This window comes from Amaranthus tricolor, chromosome 9 (genome assembly GCF_026212465.1).
Source record: "Amaranthus tricolor cultivar Red isolate AtriRed21 chromosome 9, ASM2621246v1, whole genome shotgun sequence".
Classification (NCBI taxonomy): domain Eukaryota; kingdom Viridiplantae; phylum Streptophyta; class Magnoliopsida; order Caryophyllales; family Amaranthaceae; genus Amaranthus; species Amaranthus tricolor.
The window spans coordinates 18,426,886-18,447,593 of NC_080055.1; the positions used below are offsets into that span (position 1 = coordinate 18,426,886).

At 31.3% G+C, this 20,708-nt stretch overlaps 1 protein-coding gene across 2 annotated transcripts; it reads right to left on the minus strand.

Annotated features, from left to right (window-relative positions):
• Positions 1-1,790: 1,790 nt before the first annotated feature.
• On the minus strand, positions 1,791-12,676 carry LOC130824578 (uncharacterized). 2 transcript variants are annotated; one of them, XM_057689638.1, is made up of 5 exons: positions 12,189-12,676; positions 3,220-3,427; positions 2,626-2,922; positions 2,419-2,538; positions 1,814-2,328 (listed from the first exon to the last, which is right to left on the minus strand). In XM_057689638.1, the coding sequence occupies exons 3-5, from the start codon at positions 2,635-2,637 to the stop codon at positions 1,987-1,989; spliced, it is 474 nt and encodes a 157-aa protein (XP_057545621.1). In that variant the 5' UTR covers positions 2,638-2,922; positions 3,220-3,427; positions 12,189-12,676; the 3' UTR covers positions 1,814-1,986. The 2 variants fall into 2 exon arrangements, with proteins under 2 accessions (XP_057545619.1, XP_057545621.1); XM_057689636.1 differs by lacking the exon at positions 3,220-3,427 and having other exon boundaries at positions 1,791-2,328.
• Between the last annotated feature and the right edge of the window lie 8,032 nt (positions 12,677-20,708).

Consider the following 20,708-nt stretch of genomic DNA (forward strand, 5'->3'; position numbering starts at 1 on the left):
AAAATGTTTTAAGCATAACATTCATCATCGATTAATAAAGGTTGACGTATAAATCCACCACCTGGTGGTCCTTAAAAATAAGATATCCTAACTGCTTCATTTTCATCCCCATGACTATCACCATTATCGTCGTCATCATAGTCACTACTAAGAGGAAATAAAGCGAATATTTATCTTAATATGGAAAAACTCAACATACTTTAATTTCTCTCACAATTTGATAAAGTTGTTGTTTTGTTCAATAGTTTTACTGCAATTTGTTAAAATTGGGAGCACTTTGATCATAAGCATTAAATTTATAAATAATTACTAGGATTCATATATCTAATTGCTTCTTAATTTGAGTTTTTTCCAAGCTTATTCATTTTGTATTGCTAAAAGTAAATCTTAAATTTTTAAATAAAAACACTTTGTAATAGTCAACTTTTAAAAGATTATCAAAACTCAAATAAAATTTCAAGTTTATTGCAAATTAATTAAGTGCTTTAATTTTTAGTAAAACTAATTAGTATTTATTTAACGATTAAATTTAAGCTCATAATATCATAACAATACCTATGATAATTCATATGCTGATGGAGCTTGACACTTGCCACCGACCACCCTTATTGTTTTTTTGACAACACTAGTAGATAGGCTTTTTTTTTAAAAAAAATTGAATGTCTTTAACTCTTTACCAAGTCAATCTCACAAGCACGTAATCTAATAGCAGTATTAGAAAACTCATGTTTTCCACGTTTGGCATAACTCATAAATAAAATCTCGAACTGAAGCACATTGATTAATTGAGATAAAATGAGGGGTTGGATTGTAGCTATTGCCCCCTACATCACATTAATTATCTTGTTGTCCTCTATAAGCCTCCCTTAGATACTCAAACTTATGCTCAAATCCGACTTAAGTTGTCAAGCATTTGCATTTCTCTATCGTCCTCATTGTCCTAGTCACTTTCCTCAGTAGTACGTCGCATAGATTTTAGTACAGGTTTTGAGCCAATATGAGATGAAAGAGGTGTTACTATTATGTGTGATGGATAGTCTACTCCAATAAACATGCACATTATTAACTATTTAGTATACTTTGTTCGTGGTACAAATCAGTAGAAACTACAAGTATTTATAAAAGAGATGTTGAATATTACTTTATACTTAAAAAGAAAATAATTGAAAAGGTCAAGGTAAAACATTAAGCCCATAATCGTAAAAGCAAAGAAAATTGGTCAATAGATATACCATTATAAATGGGCAGTTCAATATCTGAAACAATTCACCAATGATAGAGAACCGACTCGTCTCGGAATTACATGGTTTGCCATACAATTCATTCACTACAAAAGAAATAACAAATTGCGACAACACATTGCGTCGCCCTTTGATAGCTAAATGGTCAAAAAGTGGGTCGGGCAACGGGAACCAGCGGGTCGCCTTTTCGTTTGTCGCTAAATTAAAAGTGGACACCATGCCCTCGCCAACGTTTCAGATACCAAGGGGCGACCACATGGCGACGACCGCCGCTCGCCAAAAGCAGTCTGACATGGCGACGAAAACTCTCCTCGCCAAATCTCTCGCCAGCCTTAGGCGACCAACCTGTGACCAAATATTTGTCGCCATCTGGGAAAAAACTTTTTCCTAGCCATTCCGTCGCCTGGCTTGGACGACCATGCCTTCGTCGCCATGTGGTCGCCAAGAAACAACAGATTTTTCAATTCGCATTATATATATATATATATATATATATATATATATATATATATATATATATATATATATATATATATATATATATTATTTGTTGTAATATTAAGATTAAAATATATGCACATAAAACAAATAAATAAAAATAAAGAGCTAGGACATATTATATATAAAACAAAAGTTTATTTACAAAGCCACAAAAATTACGTATATTTAATCATTGATTAGGAGGAGGTGGAGGAGGGGGTTGATGCAAATTGAGATGCGATTGAATAAATTTCAAAAAGAGTTCTCATTCTCTTTGGATTTGTTCAGTCAGCCTTTGGTGAGTCTCATAGGCAGTCTGAGTATTTCCCATTCGTACCGCTTCCCACAATCGATTGTTAAACTCCATTTGCTGTGCTTCTAAATCCGCAAACCTTTGTTGAATGATGGCATTATAATCAGGTTGTGCAGGTTGATAAGACGGAATATCCGTTGGCTCAGGTGGATAAATAATTTGGGAGGCGAACCCAACCCCAAATACCTCTTTGTTTTTTGTGCTTGACCCGCTTTCTACATTTTTTATAGCATCCAACCAAATTTCACTTGGGTTGCGGGTTGGATGCTCCTCTATTAAAGCACGATATTCATCCTTCAATAAAACAAAGAAATCAATTACAAATAAACAAAGTATTAATTGATACTTAAAAAAAAGAAATAAACAAGTTTAAAAGATTATTACGTTAACTTTTTGTGACTTGATATTAGTCCATTGGGAACAATCCCCAGTTTTAGTGTCAAAGACCTCATGTGTTCGTGTAAATATTTCATAGGCTGTGAGTCTTTGACCTTTCGATTGTTCCTGAAATATTAAAAAAAACGATTTAAAATTAAACAAAAGATAATAAACCAATTCAATATAATACTACTTAATTAACTAAATACTCACCAAATCATGCATTGTTCTGGCGTGCGGGACTGAGCCACCTATATGGGTGGCTTAAGCTTTGTTTCTTCCTCCACGTCGATTGGAGGAATTCCTAGCCGGAACAGTTTTATTATCTGGGCGTTCCCAGTCAGCTTTCCATCGCGCCCAAGTCTCATTATCGATGGAACGGGGTTTAAAATCAGGCTTGTTTTTAAACGTCATGCGCCATTTGAAAAGCATATCTGCATAGCGCTTTGCGGCTTCCTCCCATTACCTCCGAACGAAATGTTAGAAGCGAGGGTCCCATTTGTATTGTTTCTAAATACATATACGTTTCATCAAATAAAATACTTAAAATAATGTATATATAATAGGTCTGAAAATAAACAATTAGATAATAATTATATCTTAAATTCATTAAAATAAAAATCTTTCGTGGGTTTGGTGACACTCTTCCTATTACTACCTTCAACATCTTAAAGGTTGCCCTTATTTTTGAAGCAATGATATTCCCGGATATCAGATGAAATCTTATAATAATTAACAAAATTAGTTTACAATGAAATTTAAATAATGAAAAAATATTAATGATAATAAGATTATAAAAAAAATTACTTGTTTATCGTTGGTAGCCATGGAAGATTCGGACGAGGATCGTCTCCATCGTCCTCTTCCATATTATTTATGGAATCACTTAGAGTATTTTCATTACTCCCATGAACTTAATTATTGTTTTCTTCATCGCTATTGTCGTCGTTGCTAGTTGACATATTATTCAACAAGATGTCGCTAGTCCAATCATTAGGGTCGCTGCTCATTTTGCCTATAATATTTATTTCAAACCCTAATATTATTTTCAACTAAAATCAATCTCATCAATACCATAAAATGTCCCAATTGACATATTCTACCACTAATATTCAAGTAAACTAACATTTCTACCTACGTAATGAATATTATCACCCCAAACAAAACATTTCTACGTATAGTATTAAAGTAATTCAAAAATTACATTTAAAAATAACAAAAAAAAACTTGGAAAAAATAACATTAACCATGCTCAAGTTATACCATAATTCGAAAATATAAAAAAAAAACATAAAAAAATTTCAAAACAAAATAATATCATATTAAAAATAAATTACTCCATAATTCCAAATTTACATTTTAAATAAAAAAAATCTGAAAAAATATAACATAAAACACGCTCAAAGTATACCATAATTCGAAAATATCATTTACAATATGAAAAAAGAAAAAACTGAAAAAAATAAGCACTAAACATGGTTTAAAAATGTCATTATTCGAAAATAAAAAAAAACATAAAAATATGTCAAAAATAACATAAAATAAAAACAACCATAATTCTAAAATTACATTTAAAATTAACAAAAAAAAACTTGGCAAAAAAATAACATTAAACATGCTCAAGTTATACCATAATTCGAACATATAAAAAAAACACATAAAAAATGACGAAACAAAATAATAACATTGGATGAAAAATAAGTTACTCCATAATTCGAAAATTACATTTAAAATTAAAGAATCTGAAAATTATAACATTAAACATGCTCAAAATATACCATAATTCGAAAATATCATTTACAATACAAAAAAATGAAAAAAAAAACACACTAAACATAGTCAAAATATACCATAATTCGAGAATATAAAAAAAAACATAAAAATATGTCGAAAATAACATAAAATAATGACAACCATAATTCGAAAATTAAATTTAAAAATAACAAAAAACTTGGAACAAAATAACATTAAACATGCTCAAATTATACCATAATTCGAAAATATAAAAAAAAACATACATAATTCAACATAAACATCATGAAATAACATCAAAGTATAAGGTTATGATTGTAGGAAATGAGAAATTAGGGCAAAACATTACCTTTTTTCGTCGCCATTTGTTTGAAACGACAAAGGTTTTGACTTTTTTCTTCTTCTCTTCTCAACTGTCACCTATTCCCTGTTTCTTCTCTTTTCTTTTCTTTTTTTCTTCTCCCTTTACTAAATCCGAAAAGTCAAACCCCTGTCATTTCAAACAAATGGCAACGGACCAGCAACGGGAGCCTGTGGTCGCCAATTTTCGAAGAAAAAAGGTAATGTTTTGCCCTAATTTCTCATTTCCTACAATCATAACCCTATACTTCTTCATTTTCTTTCTATCTTCTCTACCCCTCTTCATCTACTCACTCCATTAATCTCATTCTCTACTAATTTTCTTTTCTCCCTTAACCTCATCCTCATCATCTTGTGGTTACTATTCATCTTCAACTCTAAAATTCTCATCTTCTTACTAAAAGGTTAGTGTTTATTGTTTATTTTTTTGAATTTTTTTTATTTCTTGATGATTATGATGATAAATTATGTTTGAATGTCTTTTTTTTATGTTTGATTTCGAATTATGTAGTACCTTGTCATCTTCAACATTTGTTTTTTCATGTTATTTCATTATGTTTATGTTGAATTATGTATGTTTTTTTTTATATTTTCAAATTATGGTATAATTTGAGCATGTTCAATGTTATTTTGTTCCAAGTTTTATTTTGTTATTCTTAAATTTAATTTTCGAATAATGGTTGTCATTATTTTATGTTATTTTCGACATATTTTTATGTTTTTTTTATAATGTCGAATTATGATATATTTTGACCATGTTTAGTGTGATTTTTTTCTATCTTTTTGTATTGTAAATGATATTTTCGATTTATGTTATATTTTGAGCATGTTTAATGTTATAATTTTCAGATTTTTTTAATTTTAAATGTAAATTTCGAATTATGGAGTAATTTATTTTTGATCTAATGTTATTATTTTGTTTCGTCATTTTTTATATGTTTTTTTTTATATTTTCGAATTATGGTATAACTTGAGCATGTTTAATGTTATTTTTTTGCCAAGTTTTTTTTTGTTAATCTTAAATTTAATTTTCGAATTATGGTTGTCATTATTTTATGTTATTTTCGACATATTTTTATGTTTTTTTTTATATATTCTCGAATTATGGTATATTTTGACTATGTTTAGTGTGATTTTTTTCCATTTTTTGTATTGTAAATGATATTTTCGAATTATGGTATATTTTGAGCATGTTTAATGTTATAATTTTCATATTTTTTTAATTTTAAATGTAATTTTCGAATGATGGAGTAATTTATTTTTCATCTAATGTTATTATTTTGTTTCGTCATTTTTTATGTGTTTTTTTATATTTTCGAATTATGGTATAACTTGAGCATGTTTAATGTTATTTTTTTGCCAAGTTTTTTTTTTTGTTAATTTTAAATGTAATTTCCGAATTATAGTTGTTTTTATTTTATGTTATTTTTGACATATTTTTAGGTTTTTTTTTTTATATTTTCGAATAATGACATTTTTAAACCATGTTTAGTGCTTATTTTTTTTTCAGTTTTTTCTTTTTTCATATTGTAAATGATATTTTCGAATTATGGTACTTTGAGCGTGTTTTATGTTATATTTTTTCAGATTTTTTTTATTTAAAATGTAATTTTGGAATTATGGAGTAATTTATTTTTAATATGATGTTATTATTTGGTTTTGAAATTTTTTATGTTTTTTTTTATATTTTCGAATTATGGTATAACTTGAGCATGGTTAATGTTATTTTTTCCAAGTTTTTTTTTTTGTTATTTTTAAATGTAATTTTCGAATTACTTTAATACTATACGTAGAAATGTTTTGTTTGGGGTGATAATATTCATTACGTAGGTAGAAATGTTAGTTTACTTGAATATTAGTGGTAGAATATGTCAATTGGGACATTTTATGGTATTGATGAGATTGATTTTAGTTGAAAATAATATTAGGGTTTGAAATAAATATTATAGGCAAAATGAGCAGCGACCCTAATGATTGGACTAGCGACATCTTGTTGAATAATATGTCAACTAGCAACGATGACAATAGCGATGAAGAAAACAATAACCAAGTTCATGGGAGTAATGAAAATACTCTAAGTGATTCCATAAATAATATGGAAGAGGACGATAGAGACGATCCTCGTCCGAATCTTCCATGGCTACCAACCATAAACAAGTAATTTTTTTATAATCTTATTATCATTAATATTTTTTCATTATTAAAATTTCATTGTAAACTAATTTTGTTAATTATTATAAGATTTCAACTGATATCCGGTAATATCATTGCTTCAAAAATAAGGGCAACCTTTAAGATGTTGAAGGTAGTAATAGGAAGGGTGTCACCAAACCCACGAAAGATTTTTATTTTAATGAATTTAAGATATAATTATTATCTAATTGTTTATTTTCAGACCTATTATATAGACATTATTTTAAGTATTTTATTTGATGAAACGTATATGTATTTAGTAACAATACAAATGGGACCCTCGCCTCGAACATTTCGTTCGGAGGTAATGGGAGGAAAAAGCCGCAAAGCGCTATGCGGATATGCTTTTCAAATGGCGTAGGACGTTGAAAAACAAGCCTGATTTTAAACCCTCTTCCATCGATAATGAGACTTGGGCGCGATGGAAAGCTGATTGGGAACGCCCAGATAATAAAACTGTTTCGGCTAGGAATTCCTCCAATCGACGTGGAGGAAGAGACAAAGCTTAAGCCACCTATATAGGTGGCTCAGTCCCGCACGCCAGAACAATGCATGATTTGGTGAGTATTTAGCTAATTAAGTAGTATTATATTGAATGGGTTTATTATCTTTTGTTTAATTTTAAAACGTTTTTTTTTTAATATTTCAGGAACAATCGAGAGGTCAAAGACTCACAGCCTATGAAATATTTACACGAACACATGGGGTCTTTGACACCGAAACTAGGGATTGTTCCCAATTGACTAATATCAAGTTACAAAAAGTTAACGTAATAATCTTTTAAACTTGTTTTTTTTTTTTTTTAAGTATCGATTAATACTTTGTTTATTTGTTATTGATTTCTTTGTTTTATTGAAGGATGAATATCGTGCTTTAATGGAGGAGCATCCAACCCGCAACCCAAGTGAAATTTGATTGGATGCTATAAAAAATATAGAAAGCGGATCAAGCACAAAAAACAAAGAGGTATTTGGGGTTGGGTCCGCCTCCCAAATTATTTATTCACCTGAGCCAACGGATATTCCGTCTTCTCAGCCTGCACAACCAGATTATGATGCCATAATTCAACAAAGGTTTGCGAATTTCGAAGCACGGCAACTGGAGTTCAACAATCGATTATGGGAAGCGATACGAATGGGAAATGCTCAGACTGCCTATGAGACTCACCAAAGGCTGACTGAACAAATACAAAGAGAACGAGAACTCTTTTTGAAATTTATTCAATCGCATCTCAATTTGCATCAACCCCCTCCTCCACCTCCACCTAATCAATGATTAAATATATGTAATTTTTGTGACTTTGTAAATAAACTTTTGTTTTATATATAATATGTCCTAGCTCTTTATTTTTATTTATTTGTTTTATGTGCATATATTTTAATCTTAATATTACACCAAATATAAAATATATACAAATATAATATATATACATATATATATATATATATATATATATATATATATATATATATATATATATATATATATATATATAATGCGAATTGAAAAATCTGCTGTTTCTTGGCAACCACATGGCGACGAAGGCATGGTCGCCTAAGCCAGGCCACGGAATGACTAGGAAAAAGTTTTCGCCCAGATGGAGACGAACTTTTGGTCGCAGGTTGGTCGCCTAAGGCTGGCGTGAGATGGCGACAAAAGGTTGGTTGCAGGTTGGTCGCCTTCTGCTGGCGAGAGATTTGGCGAGGAGAGTTTTTGTCGCCATGTCAGACTGCTTTTGGCGAGCGGCGGTCGTCGCCAAGTAGTCGCCCCTTGGTATCTGAAAAGTTGGTGAGGGCATGGCGTCCACATTAAATTTAGCGACAAACGAAAAGGCGACCCGCTGGTTCCCGTCGCCCGACCCACTTTTTGACCATTTAGCTATCAAAGGGCGACGCAATGTGTTGTCGCAATTTGTTATTTCTTTTGTAGTGTGTGGACTACCGCGGGCTTTTTAGCATCGCAACTATTGCTACAATCGCGATGACATCCACAATTTTTTCCTATGACCAAGACAATTTCATCAGGTGAGACCATGCCGGTGTCCTAACCTCACTAGTGCAAAGGAACATAATGGAAACTAGAACAATCTAGATGACCCAATGTCTGGTTCTTAACAAGATAACCAAATAAATTGAAACTAAAATAATCTAGATGATCTCCAAAGTGTGGTTCTTAGCAAGATCACCAAATAAATTGTAGAGAAGACATCAATGACTAAACCTATTTATTTGAAGGAAAAAAATCTCGAAAGACTCACTGCAACAGGTGGTAAAGGTTTTATTGTAAGTTTGTAGCAATACGATCCATGAGTTTTCACTTTGACTAACTTGAAGGTTTTCAAAACCATTGAAAATAAGGGGCTCTAATAAACAAATAAATAAAGTGCATTTTCCTCTCAAGAAAATAGAGCAGATTATGAAACTGAAAGAAAATCTCACTTGGAACCATTGATATCTTTTCAATATAAGTAATGATCATCCCATTTATTGTAATGCTAGAAGTACTTCACATGTAAGGAAAATCACACATCACTATAATAGTGGATTGTAAACATGTAAATGTTTGATGGGTAATGCTCTTCATAACATATAATTTTGAGAAAGAGTTAACCTCACCAAATGTGTACGCAAGTCAACGTTCATTATCGGTGGGTTTGTGGGCGAGACCATGGGTGCCTATGGGTGTGTCCAAACTAGTGGGCCCACGGGGTGATTATATGACGAATTATCACGACCTAACATGTAACTTGCAAGCAGATCACTACTAGAACATATCCATAACCTCCAATATCATCAAGTATATCAAGTAAATTAGAAAAATCTAGCAGGTATTATTGAAAAAAAACTGACTCCATATGTTTGGAAATAAGGTTCTGACATTATTCATAGCTATCAATCATCATGTTTACTAAAATTTGGTACGTTAATATGCTGCTTATAACCTTTGTTTGGAAAGTGCCCCCGAGGCTCCTCAATCATCAAGCCGTAGCGCGGAACAAGAGGCAGCCTAGAGGCACGCATTTGTGTCGCCTCTCTCGCCTCACGATATTTTCCTAAAACGCTTCCTCTACAGCTCGCCGGTGGCTGTCAGCACTCGTCGTTTGCCACTCGCTGAGTGCAGTCCACCCCTTCAGGTACATTCTCTTCTTCTTTCTTCTTTTCTTCTCTTCTTCTCTTTTATTTTCTTCTTTTCTCCTTTCTCTTTTCTTCTTCTCTTCTCAACTATCACCTATTCCCTGTTTCTTCTCTTTTCTTTTCTTTTTTCTTCTCTCTTCACTATATTATATAGATATTCCTTTGTTATTTTTTATGATGACGATGAGGAGGAAGAAGAGGATATTAGTGATAATAAGAACTACATAAGAGATGGTGAAGATGCTTATGAGGAAGATGATTCTGATTTGATTTTTTGTGTGTTACTTTAAAAAGAGTGTCACAAAACATTTTAACCATCAAAACCCACTTTTTACTTTCACTTTTATGTTTGTTTTAGTTTTTGTTTTTTTTGTTAACTCAAAACTATATTCTCGATATATTGATTTATGGTATGACTTCATGTGCTAAATTAGTGTATTAGATCTTACTTATATATTTACTAGATAGATTCCTGTATAAAACACGGATGCTATAAATATTTAGTGATATGTATAATGATATTATTTTTTAAAATTAAGTCATTTACAATATAAACTTAATTATTAAATCTTTATATTTGTTATGATATTATTATTATCAAAGTGAATAAATAATTTACTATATAACAATATTAAAATTACTATGCTCATAGTAATTATTGATAATTGAGATAAATAAAATTTAAAAAGTCTTTAATTATGATAGATAAAAAGGAGGATAGTTCAAAAAAATAGTCAAATTAATTAGTTTATTCATTATATCATTATATCATTATATCATGATGATTTATTATCTAAGTTAAAATAAAGATTTTCATGTATATTTTTTTGATTTATATAAGGAAATATAGTATTTTAATAGATCATCACATATAGAATAGTCAATCAATAAATATTACATGTGTTAATTGTTTCCTAAATATGTAGTCAAATATCAAAAGTTTCTCTGTCAATAATAGATAATGGCGGGAAAAATTTTAATGATAGTGTGACACGTGTTTTAAGTCGTTTCTTCATTAGTATATTTTATTGATGATTGATTACAATATGAATTTCATGTTGCTTTAAGTATTAGATATATTTTACAATTGATTTTCAAGCTGTTTAGCAAAATTGTGCGCCTCGCATACAAAAACTCCACCCCTTCAGCTTGCGCTTTGCGCCTCAAAGAAAATGACTTTTTGCGCTTTGGTGCGCCTTGCACCTCATAAATCCAAAGCTTAAGTTGATTCAATCCCAAGTGAGAAACTACCATCATGAGAAACTACATCCTAATGAGATCAATGTGTTGTTTCAACCACAATTAATTTGTCACCTTTTCGCACTCACATGGTATGATTCGTTGAAAGAGTCATATACTGAATCTAGGAACAATGAGTAACTTCTCTAACCATTCTCTCCTGGAAGCCATTAAAAAGGTGGAAAGTAAAGAGCCATAATTTTCAACAATGATTCATGTGCACGAACACCCCAAAAAGGGTGGAACAAGAAACAACGGTTGTTAATGGCCATTGATCTTTCTCTAAAGACACATTGGGAAACACTTGTTGTCTAGCCTCCACAACATAAAGCATGATCTTCCTAAGAAAAAATGTCCACCATTGACCATTGCAAGAAATTAAAGAGTATAATTCATCAATCTAAATAATAACATGTTATGGTTCATTGCAAGGCATGAGAATTGTCCCACATCGGTTTTAAAGTGCAATTGGTGTGCGGTTTAGACAAATAAGCTCTCTCACCTAATAGGCTAGTCTTTTGAGTGAGCTCTCTTGTTTGTCCTATAACATAACCCCAACTCAAGTTTCCTCCACCTAAATTTAGCTAATTGAAAGATAATATAACCAGATCCAGAACACCAAGCATTGCTTGCACTTTGACTTTCATGTATAAAGTAAAATCATTACAGATATAAATGGAAAGATCAGAAAAAGTGCAACCCAAGTGCAATTAAGCTCAAAGGAACAAATCCCATTCATCGAATTTTGCTTTCATGTATACTCCCTCAAGGTCTCATGCGCAGGCAGCACAAAATACAAAATCAAAATCTAAAATTTTATAAATAACATATATACTTGTCTTATATCTAATACTTTGTTAACAACGATCTCTGTTGATTCATATAGTCGACCCTATGGTGTTTAGATTAATGATATTTTTACTAATTAAGAAACTTTTACTGGTCTTCATCCCCCACAAGCCAACGACCTCAAAAGAATTAGGTTAAAATAAACCAAAAACATTAAATTAAAAAAAAAAGTCTAGTTCATAGAAATAAAGCAATGAGGATGCATGAACCCCTAAATTGAAAAAATAAATGGAAAAAGAAAATTCAAACCTGAAATGGACACTTGAGAAACAAGAGACCAAGCTCTACATGAATATTAGAAACGTTGTCAAAAGGAATTCAACCAGCAGCAACATCTTCATGCTTCAATCAAGTAAAAAGTACTTCGTATTTTGCAAAATTTCAAAATCATAAATGAAGAGCCTCTCATTCTAAATTCGCTACCATCAGATTCCATAACCCTGACTATCTCCCTCGATACGACATCAAAACATCAGGATCGTCATAAATTAGAAATAAAAACTAGGGATACGAACTTTGAGGGTGATAGACAAAGGTCGAGAACGATTTGAGGATACGAGTTGACTCGGATGGGTTTAGTTGGACTTGTACTCGTCAGAAAGAGATAGGATTATAAGAGAGAATGGGAGGACTGAGGAGTACGCAGCGTTTAAGGCATGGGAGGGATAAGTAGCAGAACGGCTAGTTTAGAGAGTTCGGTTTGGGCGGAGGTGCGACTACATTGTTGTCAGACTTAGAAAATTAATTTGTTACAAAATTCATCGCTAGATTAATTTGGCTATTCAACTAATTTTTCTTAATTTTAATTTGATTTAATTTAAGTATGGCTAAATCGAAGTAGTTGTCTTATTAGCAATGATTTATTTAAGGGTTGGTATAATCATTAATTTCAATAAAATGATACCTGCCAACTAACAACTTTTAATTGATTAAATGGAGTTATTGATGTCAATGGGTCGGATCTGGACCTGGTTCAGATGGATCCGAATTCAAATTCGTTTTCATAATGGAAGACCTAGATCCAAATCTGCTGGTCTAATTATTCTAGACTCAGATTCGTAATCATGGATCTTTTGGATCTAGGATCGGATCCAAGTTTAGCTTATTTTTGCATATTTTATTGAATTTTACTTCGTATTGAGATTGCGATTGAGTTATATTCATTGAGTAATGATAATGATCATAATATATATAACTACAAAACTCAATTTCTTTGAACCTTAAGTAAACAAGAGTAAGTCTTGAATATCTGAAAAATCAGAAATAACTGTTCTTGGAAAGGTAACCACCAATATCTATGTAGAGTCTTGTAGGATTTTACACTTATTGTTGTTGTTAAAGGTTTATTGGGAACATAATTAGTAAGTTTTAAAGATAAAAGTGATGGATATTTGCTAGAATAGGTGCATATATTGTTGTATACCTATTGGTGTCTTAATGGGTATTTTTGGATGCATTCAAGCAAGTTTTGGTATTTTGATCCTTTATGAAGTCCACCAAACATCAAAAGAATAAATTTGCATAATAGGGACGACATATGGAGGCTCATGGGTTCTATCATGAAAAATGGAAAACAATCAAAGGAATATTGCAGCCTCTGAACCTAGTTGATACTAATCTCGTTTGAGAATGACTTTAATGTTAGGTGAGATAAGTAGTTTTTCGTCACTGGAAAATTTGCTCTATAGTCTCGATCGAGATTTTTTTCATCTCGTTCAATACTGAATTCCAGTGAAAACTTATGCCAAATCCAAATTTTAATCTCGGTTGAGATTATTTTAATGTCGGCCGAGAGTTCAGTCTCGATTGAGACTGATTCCAAAGGAAACTCACTACCCAACTCAAGACCTAATCTTGGTCGAGACTGCTACTAAAGTAAAAGTTGTTGTAAAGATAATTTAAAGTCTCGGTCAAATTTCCTCTAATCTCGATCGAGATTTATCTAATCTTGGTCGAGATTCCTCAGTCTCGGTCAAGATTTGCTGTGCTGAAGACTTAATTGAATACTTTGATAAATTTATTTGAGGGATTAAGAAGAGGTTAACGAGGGATTTTAAGGAGAAAAAACCTCTGGAATTTTTCAAGGGGATTATAAATTCATGACTTTTCTGAATCAAAAGGATCCCCATTTCATAAGATTAAAGCTTTTTATAATTCAGAGGCAATAGAGTTTCCCAAATACCTGGAAAGTTGAGTACTTGATTAGTCAGGTATCAATTTTAACGGCCCGTGTCCCGGTCCAATTTATCCGGGTGTCCAGATTTCGCGTACTCAAATAAATTGGATCGGGACACCGGATACCCTATTTTATTTGTAGTTTTTTTAGGCATAATTTTAGGTATCTTTGCCATGTTGCTATATATTCTGTTTCGTCTTGTTATATTAGTACTTTCTCAATTTGCTTCCTTTTTTAATAGAATCTAATCAATGATTATGTTGTTGATGAGCTTATTCCAAGAATCATTCTGTAGGAAAATTATGATGAATTGAACAAGGCACTTGCTGCTTGCTGGGACTGATCATTTATAGACTTTATTGACTTATCATTCGGCTTCAAGTGAACTTGAGCAACTCTAATAATAATAATAATAATAATAATATAATAATAATAATAATAATAATAATAATAATAATAATAATGACATTAAGAATACTTTATACTTCCCATGATACCAAAAGCCCCGTTGTATTTAGAATTTAGAGGTATTCATTGCAATGCCAGATCCCTTAGAAAGTAGAAACAAAGTGAAGAAATGAAAGAAGGTTTGGGCCGTTTGGTTGCATCTTGAAACTTCAATGCCAGAGGTTCATTTGAAACCCTAAAAATAAAATTGTCCCCTTTAATAACGGGTCAACGGGTACCCGCTAAAAATTATCAAGTGGCCCATCACCAGACCCGGTTAAAGCGGGTCGGATACCCAACCCATAACTCATAATTTTTTAGAAAAATGACTCGCCATTTATGATACGGATCAACGGTTCGAATCAAGTGGGTCGATTGTTGTTGAACAGGCCTAATTGTAGTAATAAGAGTCATTAAACATGAAATTATTTGAAATACCTTAAGGACAAGAATAATGAAAATATGAAAATATCGTTTCTGCTCCATGTATTTTTGTGATAAATATGAACTTTGATATCTCTAATGTTTAGATATTAGATATTGGTAGTGGATCTCACATTTGTAGACATGTGTTGCGATTGCAGAAATTTAGAGATCTTGTTAGAGATGAAGTTGACCTATGTATGAAAAATGGAGTTAATGTAGCTTCCTTAGCTGTAGGATATTAATGTTTATTTTTACCTTTGGAAAATCTATTGAATGTTAAAAATTGTTATAGTGCTTCTTTGATGAACTAAATTTGATTTCAATTTTAGTGTTGGATTCTAAAAGTTTTACCTTTTTAATAAAGAGTGGTTCTTTTTTGATTTACAAAGACAAATTTTGCTATAATGTAGGCTGTTGTATAAATGTCTTTATATACTAGATCTAAATGAGTAATCTATCACGTAAATATACTAAAAGACTATAATCAATGGTTTTTAGTTAAACTATCTTTGAACTTGTTGTTTGGGACATGTAAATGAGAAATGCGTCCAAAAGTTTCATAAATATAACTTTTAAACTTATTTGATTTTTAATCATATAAAGTACGTGAGCCTTGTTAGCTTGAAAAGAATGACTACAACAGCATGACATGACATAGTGAAAGACTTAGTGTTTCGTTATGACTAATGCATTTAGATATATGTGGCTTTATGAGTACCTCAACTAGGGGGTATGGATGCTTCGTAACCTTTACTAATGTTTAAGTAGATTTGGATATGTCTAATTAATGAAGGACAAGTCCGAGTCCTTTAAAAAATTAAAGGAATTTTATAATGAGTTATAGAATATAATATGCAAGACCATTAAAGCACTAAGATTAGATTACGACGGTGAATATTCGAGTCAAGAATTTGTTGATATCTTAAAGTTGTGGAATAGTTGTTGGTTCGTTCGATGATAAGTTTCGTTGAAATTTCCATTTTGGAAATTTGCCTTTATAACTGCTTGTCTGTCAAAAGCTGTTAGCTGAATGCTGCATGAGATATAGACATGAAGGATTCAGTATGAAAAACACTAAGAAAATTTTCCTTACCATGTCTCATGACATGTCTCTTTGTAAGAAGCAATGTCTGTCAATTAATGACGGCCAGAGAGGACGAGCGAGATTCTATATGATTTAGTTATTAGAACCATCATGTATGTTATCGTATGTACTTGACTAGATGTCTGGTGTGTGTTGAGCAAGATGAGTACATAACAATCATTCCCTAGTAATGACCATTGGTTAGCGATCAAGATCATCTCAGAGTACCTTTAACAATAATATGGATAAGTTCTTAGTTTTTGAGGGAGATAACTTTATGTAAAGGGTTCTATGGATGCTAGGTTTCAAACAAATAAAGAAGATTTTTGACATCAATATTGTTACATTTTTATTGAATGATGGTGTTGTTTATTGGGAAGGTATCGAGCGGAGCATTTTAACTCATTCTACAATTGAAGTTGAGTATATTGTTGCATTTGAAGCAATCAACTTAGGGGGTTATTTCTATTTAATAATACCAATTTTGGTTTATTAACTAATTTTTTTTTTGTCATATAACCTCGTATAGTTTGATTTTTAACATATTAGAGATATTCTAGTGAAACACCCTTCTAAATTGATATTATTTATGGTTAATCAAAAATTAGTACTATTACAGAGAATTTAGCAAAATATTTTATTATTTACGATAATTTTTTCCTAAATTAAATTGACTTGACCCAATATTAGTTTTTTAGGACATCTTGAGATTGTATTACATAGATCATCCATTTGCGGTTTATTTAGTGATTAAAAGTCACTTATCAACTAATTGAAGAAAAAACACACACCTAAATAACACAATACTATACAACACCCAAAATAATGACGTTAATTCTCAATTATTTCCTTGGGTACTAATCGTTGATTTCCTAAATAACCCCCTCTTTTTTTTTTCTTTTTTTTTTTTTTTTTGAAGATTTTGTAACCCCTATTTTATGAGGCAATAAGGGGAGAATGATTGTTGATTTTCTTGTAACCCACTCTTTACTTTATAAAGGTATATTTATACGTAAAATTAATCCTATCCTTACTTTTCTCAAGTATATATCATTTAATATTTTCATACCTTTCTTAATAAATAAAAAAATTCACACTATTCTCCCAAAAAGATTTAACAGATAAGCAATGGTTTTGCTTGGTATTGTTGCCCACTTTCTGGCCTTTATGAAATTGTAAGCTTTATTTTTTTACAATATATTTATAAATACCCTTTAAAAATCTTGTGTAGACATGGTCAAATATGAAATAACTTATGTTCAAATTATGGTTTTAGTGGTGAAATATTTATATCTATAATAGATGTTATTATTGATTAAAAATTGTGCTTTTATTTATTGTTATGAATTTGTTTTCATGCAAAACTTATAAATATGAAGAAAATATATTAATCAAATCATAATAAAACAACTTTAGGAGAAAAATTAATCTTGAAATTTATGAATTTTATTATAAAGGATCAAATTGTTATTAAGAATTTATTTGATAAGAATTTATTAATTGTATTATACCAAATATTTCAAAAATACTAGATATAAAAAATAAATGATAAAATCGGGATGAGGTATTGAATTTGATGTCTTATGTTAACAATTCAAAATATAATAAATTATGTTTTTAAAAAAATTCAACCATTATTCGAATAATTTAGGTTTTAAATTGGTAAATTGACGTTATAGGATATTATGGGGTCGAAAAATGCTTTAAAATAGTAATTAGTATGCTAATAAAATCGTGAAACTTGTACGATGATGGATTTGATAGGTGTCAAATGCGTTGGTAAACCTTGAATCTTGATTTGAAAAACTCTGAATACCAAATCAGAAGATTTACCAGTTAATTGTTAGTTTTTAATTAATTTTGATAAGTTGTGACTAGTGTTTTTTTGGGAAAGTTTTGAGAATTTAACGTGATGATATATAGGATGAGTCATGAGTTGTTTGTATTTGGATAAGATGTTTTTACTTTATAGTGTTAAATAAGATCTTAAACATTCTTTTATGGCCTATGGGATTGTTTGTAGGAGAACTTAAGGGATGAGAATGGACATAAATTTTAAAAATTTCTCAATTCTTTGTTTGTTTATAACAACGAGTCAAAGATGAGAAATAGAAAAGAAACTTTACTTCATCAAAGGTTCCTAGAAAATTTTTCCTAAAGGGCAACCAAATAGGTTTTAAAATTCATACTTTAGCTCTAAAGTTTCAACCAAAAATCTAAGCGCTTTAAAGGTAATCAACAAGCGCAGCCGCCTAGGGCAGGGGCCCAAAAGTTTTTTAAAAAGAAAATTAATCTTAATTACAGTAACAAAAGACAAAGAGGGACTACTAAGTGCGATAAGCGAGGAAAATAGGTATTTTCTCTTTATAAGACTTAAGTATGTGAGAACTATTTGATTCCTATGATGCAAATTCAAAGGGATAGAGGAAGTATCTTGTAAATTAGAATGGCCACGTTTAATAGTATTTACTAATTAGTATTTTCCAAGACTCTAATCTCTAATCCAATTCCATTTTTTCATCTTTCAAACACCCAACTCCGAAATAGCTAACTAATGTTTTTGTTAAATATTTAGAGCATGTAGGACAATATCCAAATGGCTTAAGCATAAACTAAGCAAGAACATAACAAACGAACCAAAAACACTTTGTTTGACCCATCTGCTTATTCGAGCAATCGTTCAAGCACTATTATGCTCATTCGTGCACTTTTGTTTCGTGCTATCAGTTTGTTTTAAAAATTCTATCAAAGGGTCTAGGCATGTGCTCGTTTGAGCACCTATAATGCTCGTTCGAGCACCTTGGAACAAAGCAATTGTTCGTGATGCGAAACTTTGTTTCATGGAGCATTGTGTTGTTATGAACTAATGTTTTACGTCATTATTAACTGATAATCATCAGTTTGATTGATGAATGGGTTTGGATAGAATCATGCTACATTACTCTATAAATAGATTTGGGTGCATGGAGATCAAACACATCTAGTACATTATTTCTGATTTTCACTCTTTCTTTCTCTCATTCTCTTAAAACATAAAAGAGAGTTATAAACTCGTTTATAGCTTTCTGATTTTAGATTCTTCATCAACACATAATCATTTAGTTCAATCGGTTCGTACTAATCGGTTGGAGTGATTGATTATATCGCACTGTGAATTTCTATTATCTTAACCCAAGACCTTTGTGGGGGAAATATTACAATAGGAAAGCTTATAGTCGTGTTCAATCTATATCAAGATTTCCAAGTGACGTTACCGTTGCAAAAAACTCTTCTCTGCCGTGTTATTTATTTTGTTGATCATTCAAGCAAGGAGTCCATGAACATTGCAATAGACAAATAAGACACTACAAAGATCATACTTGTATTTGTAGTTTAATTTTGGCACTATTGTTTGTAATAATTTATTAGTATAATTTCTGTGATTATGGCAAGCGTTAAGAAATTCACTTCAAACTTCATGACAACTTTTTGGGTGTGGAATTCAGAAGATGGCAAAAGAAACTGCTCATCCTCTTGACTTCCCTCAATGTGGCATATGTGATAAGCACTCTGAAACCAGAAGAGAAGGAAGATGAGACATTGAAGGAGGCAAGGAAATACAACAAGTGAGAGAACGATGACTTCATTTGTAGAGGACACATCCTCTACAGTATGCATGACTCTCTTTTCGATATTTATCAACTTCATGAATCCGCTAAGATTTTATGGGAAAATTTTAATGGCCCGAATAAAGACAACCAGGAAATTCTACATAAGTCATAGTCCTCCAAGCATCCAAACAATTAAAGAAAGTTTAAACTCAAAAGTCCAAGGACTCATTCCACCCTAAACGAGTTTCGTTCTGATGGTAAAGACTACGGTAATCAAACTAAAGGCAATGGATAAATAAAAGCAAGGCTAGAATGAAATCCTCATACAACTCGAGATCCCTCTCGAGCCTCTAAAAAAAGCATAATAAAGTCCTTCGAAAACAAAATTAAAGTTTTGAACTTTCGAAACCTAATAAGATATATTCGCAGGTCTCAAACGTTAAGGTAGAATCCTCATTCTTGATGTCCCAGCCTGCAAGCAATCTGCTAGCCGTCAAAGACAACATCATCGCAGGTTTTCAGAACACAGTACTCATCAAAGGCAGATATCCAATATGCATAACAACACACAATAATTAACATCACAATCCACCTAGCATACAAAGGCTCTAATATAATTTATCATTTCCTGTTTAACTTATTGAGTATAATAACTTATCTCCAATTCACTAATCTCTAGCTCTAATAATAAGTTTGGTAGAATACACAGGGGAGAGCTAATCCCAAGGCAACTATCAACCAAGATGTTACCTGATTTCTTAAGGGATCGCCAAGGTTAAGAGTATGCATACTTCCCCATGTTGGCCCTTATTAGAGCCCCGCCGATAGGGACTAAATTACCCTCTTGGGTACCTATTTCCACTTCTTCTTATTCGAAGTATTCTTTTTATAACCCTATTGGGTATCCCAAACCAATTTCTCCTTAAAAGGAGTTATCATTACTATTAATTTATTATTCGGGGTCTAAATCCTTATGTGAGTTTATCCCTTAGTAGCGAACATGATCTAACAACATAAATCACATAAAGGTGATATCCAAAGTAACA

What these genes read in the sequence shown, in the direction of transcription:
- LOC130824578 (XM_057689636.1), bottom strand. An exon ending in TCAAGTCACAAAAAGTTAAC is followed by an intron (nt 2,329 to 2,418) that starts GTAATAATCTTT and finishes GTTTTATTGAAG; the next exon opens with GATGAATATCGTGCTTTAAT.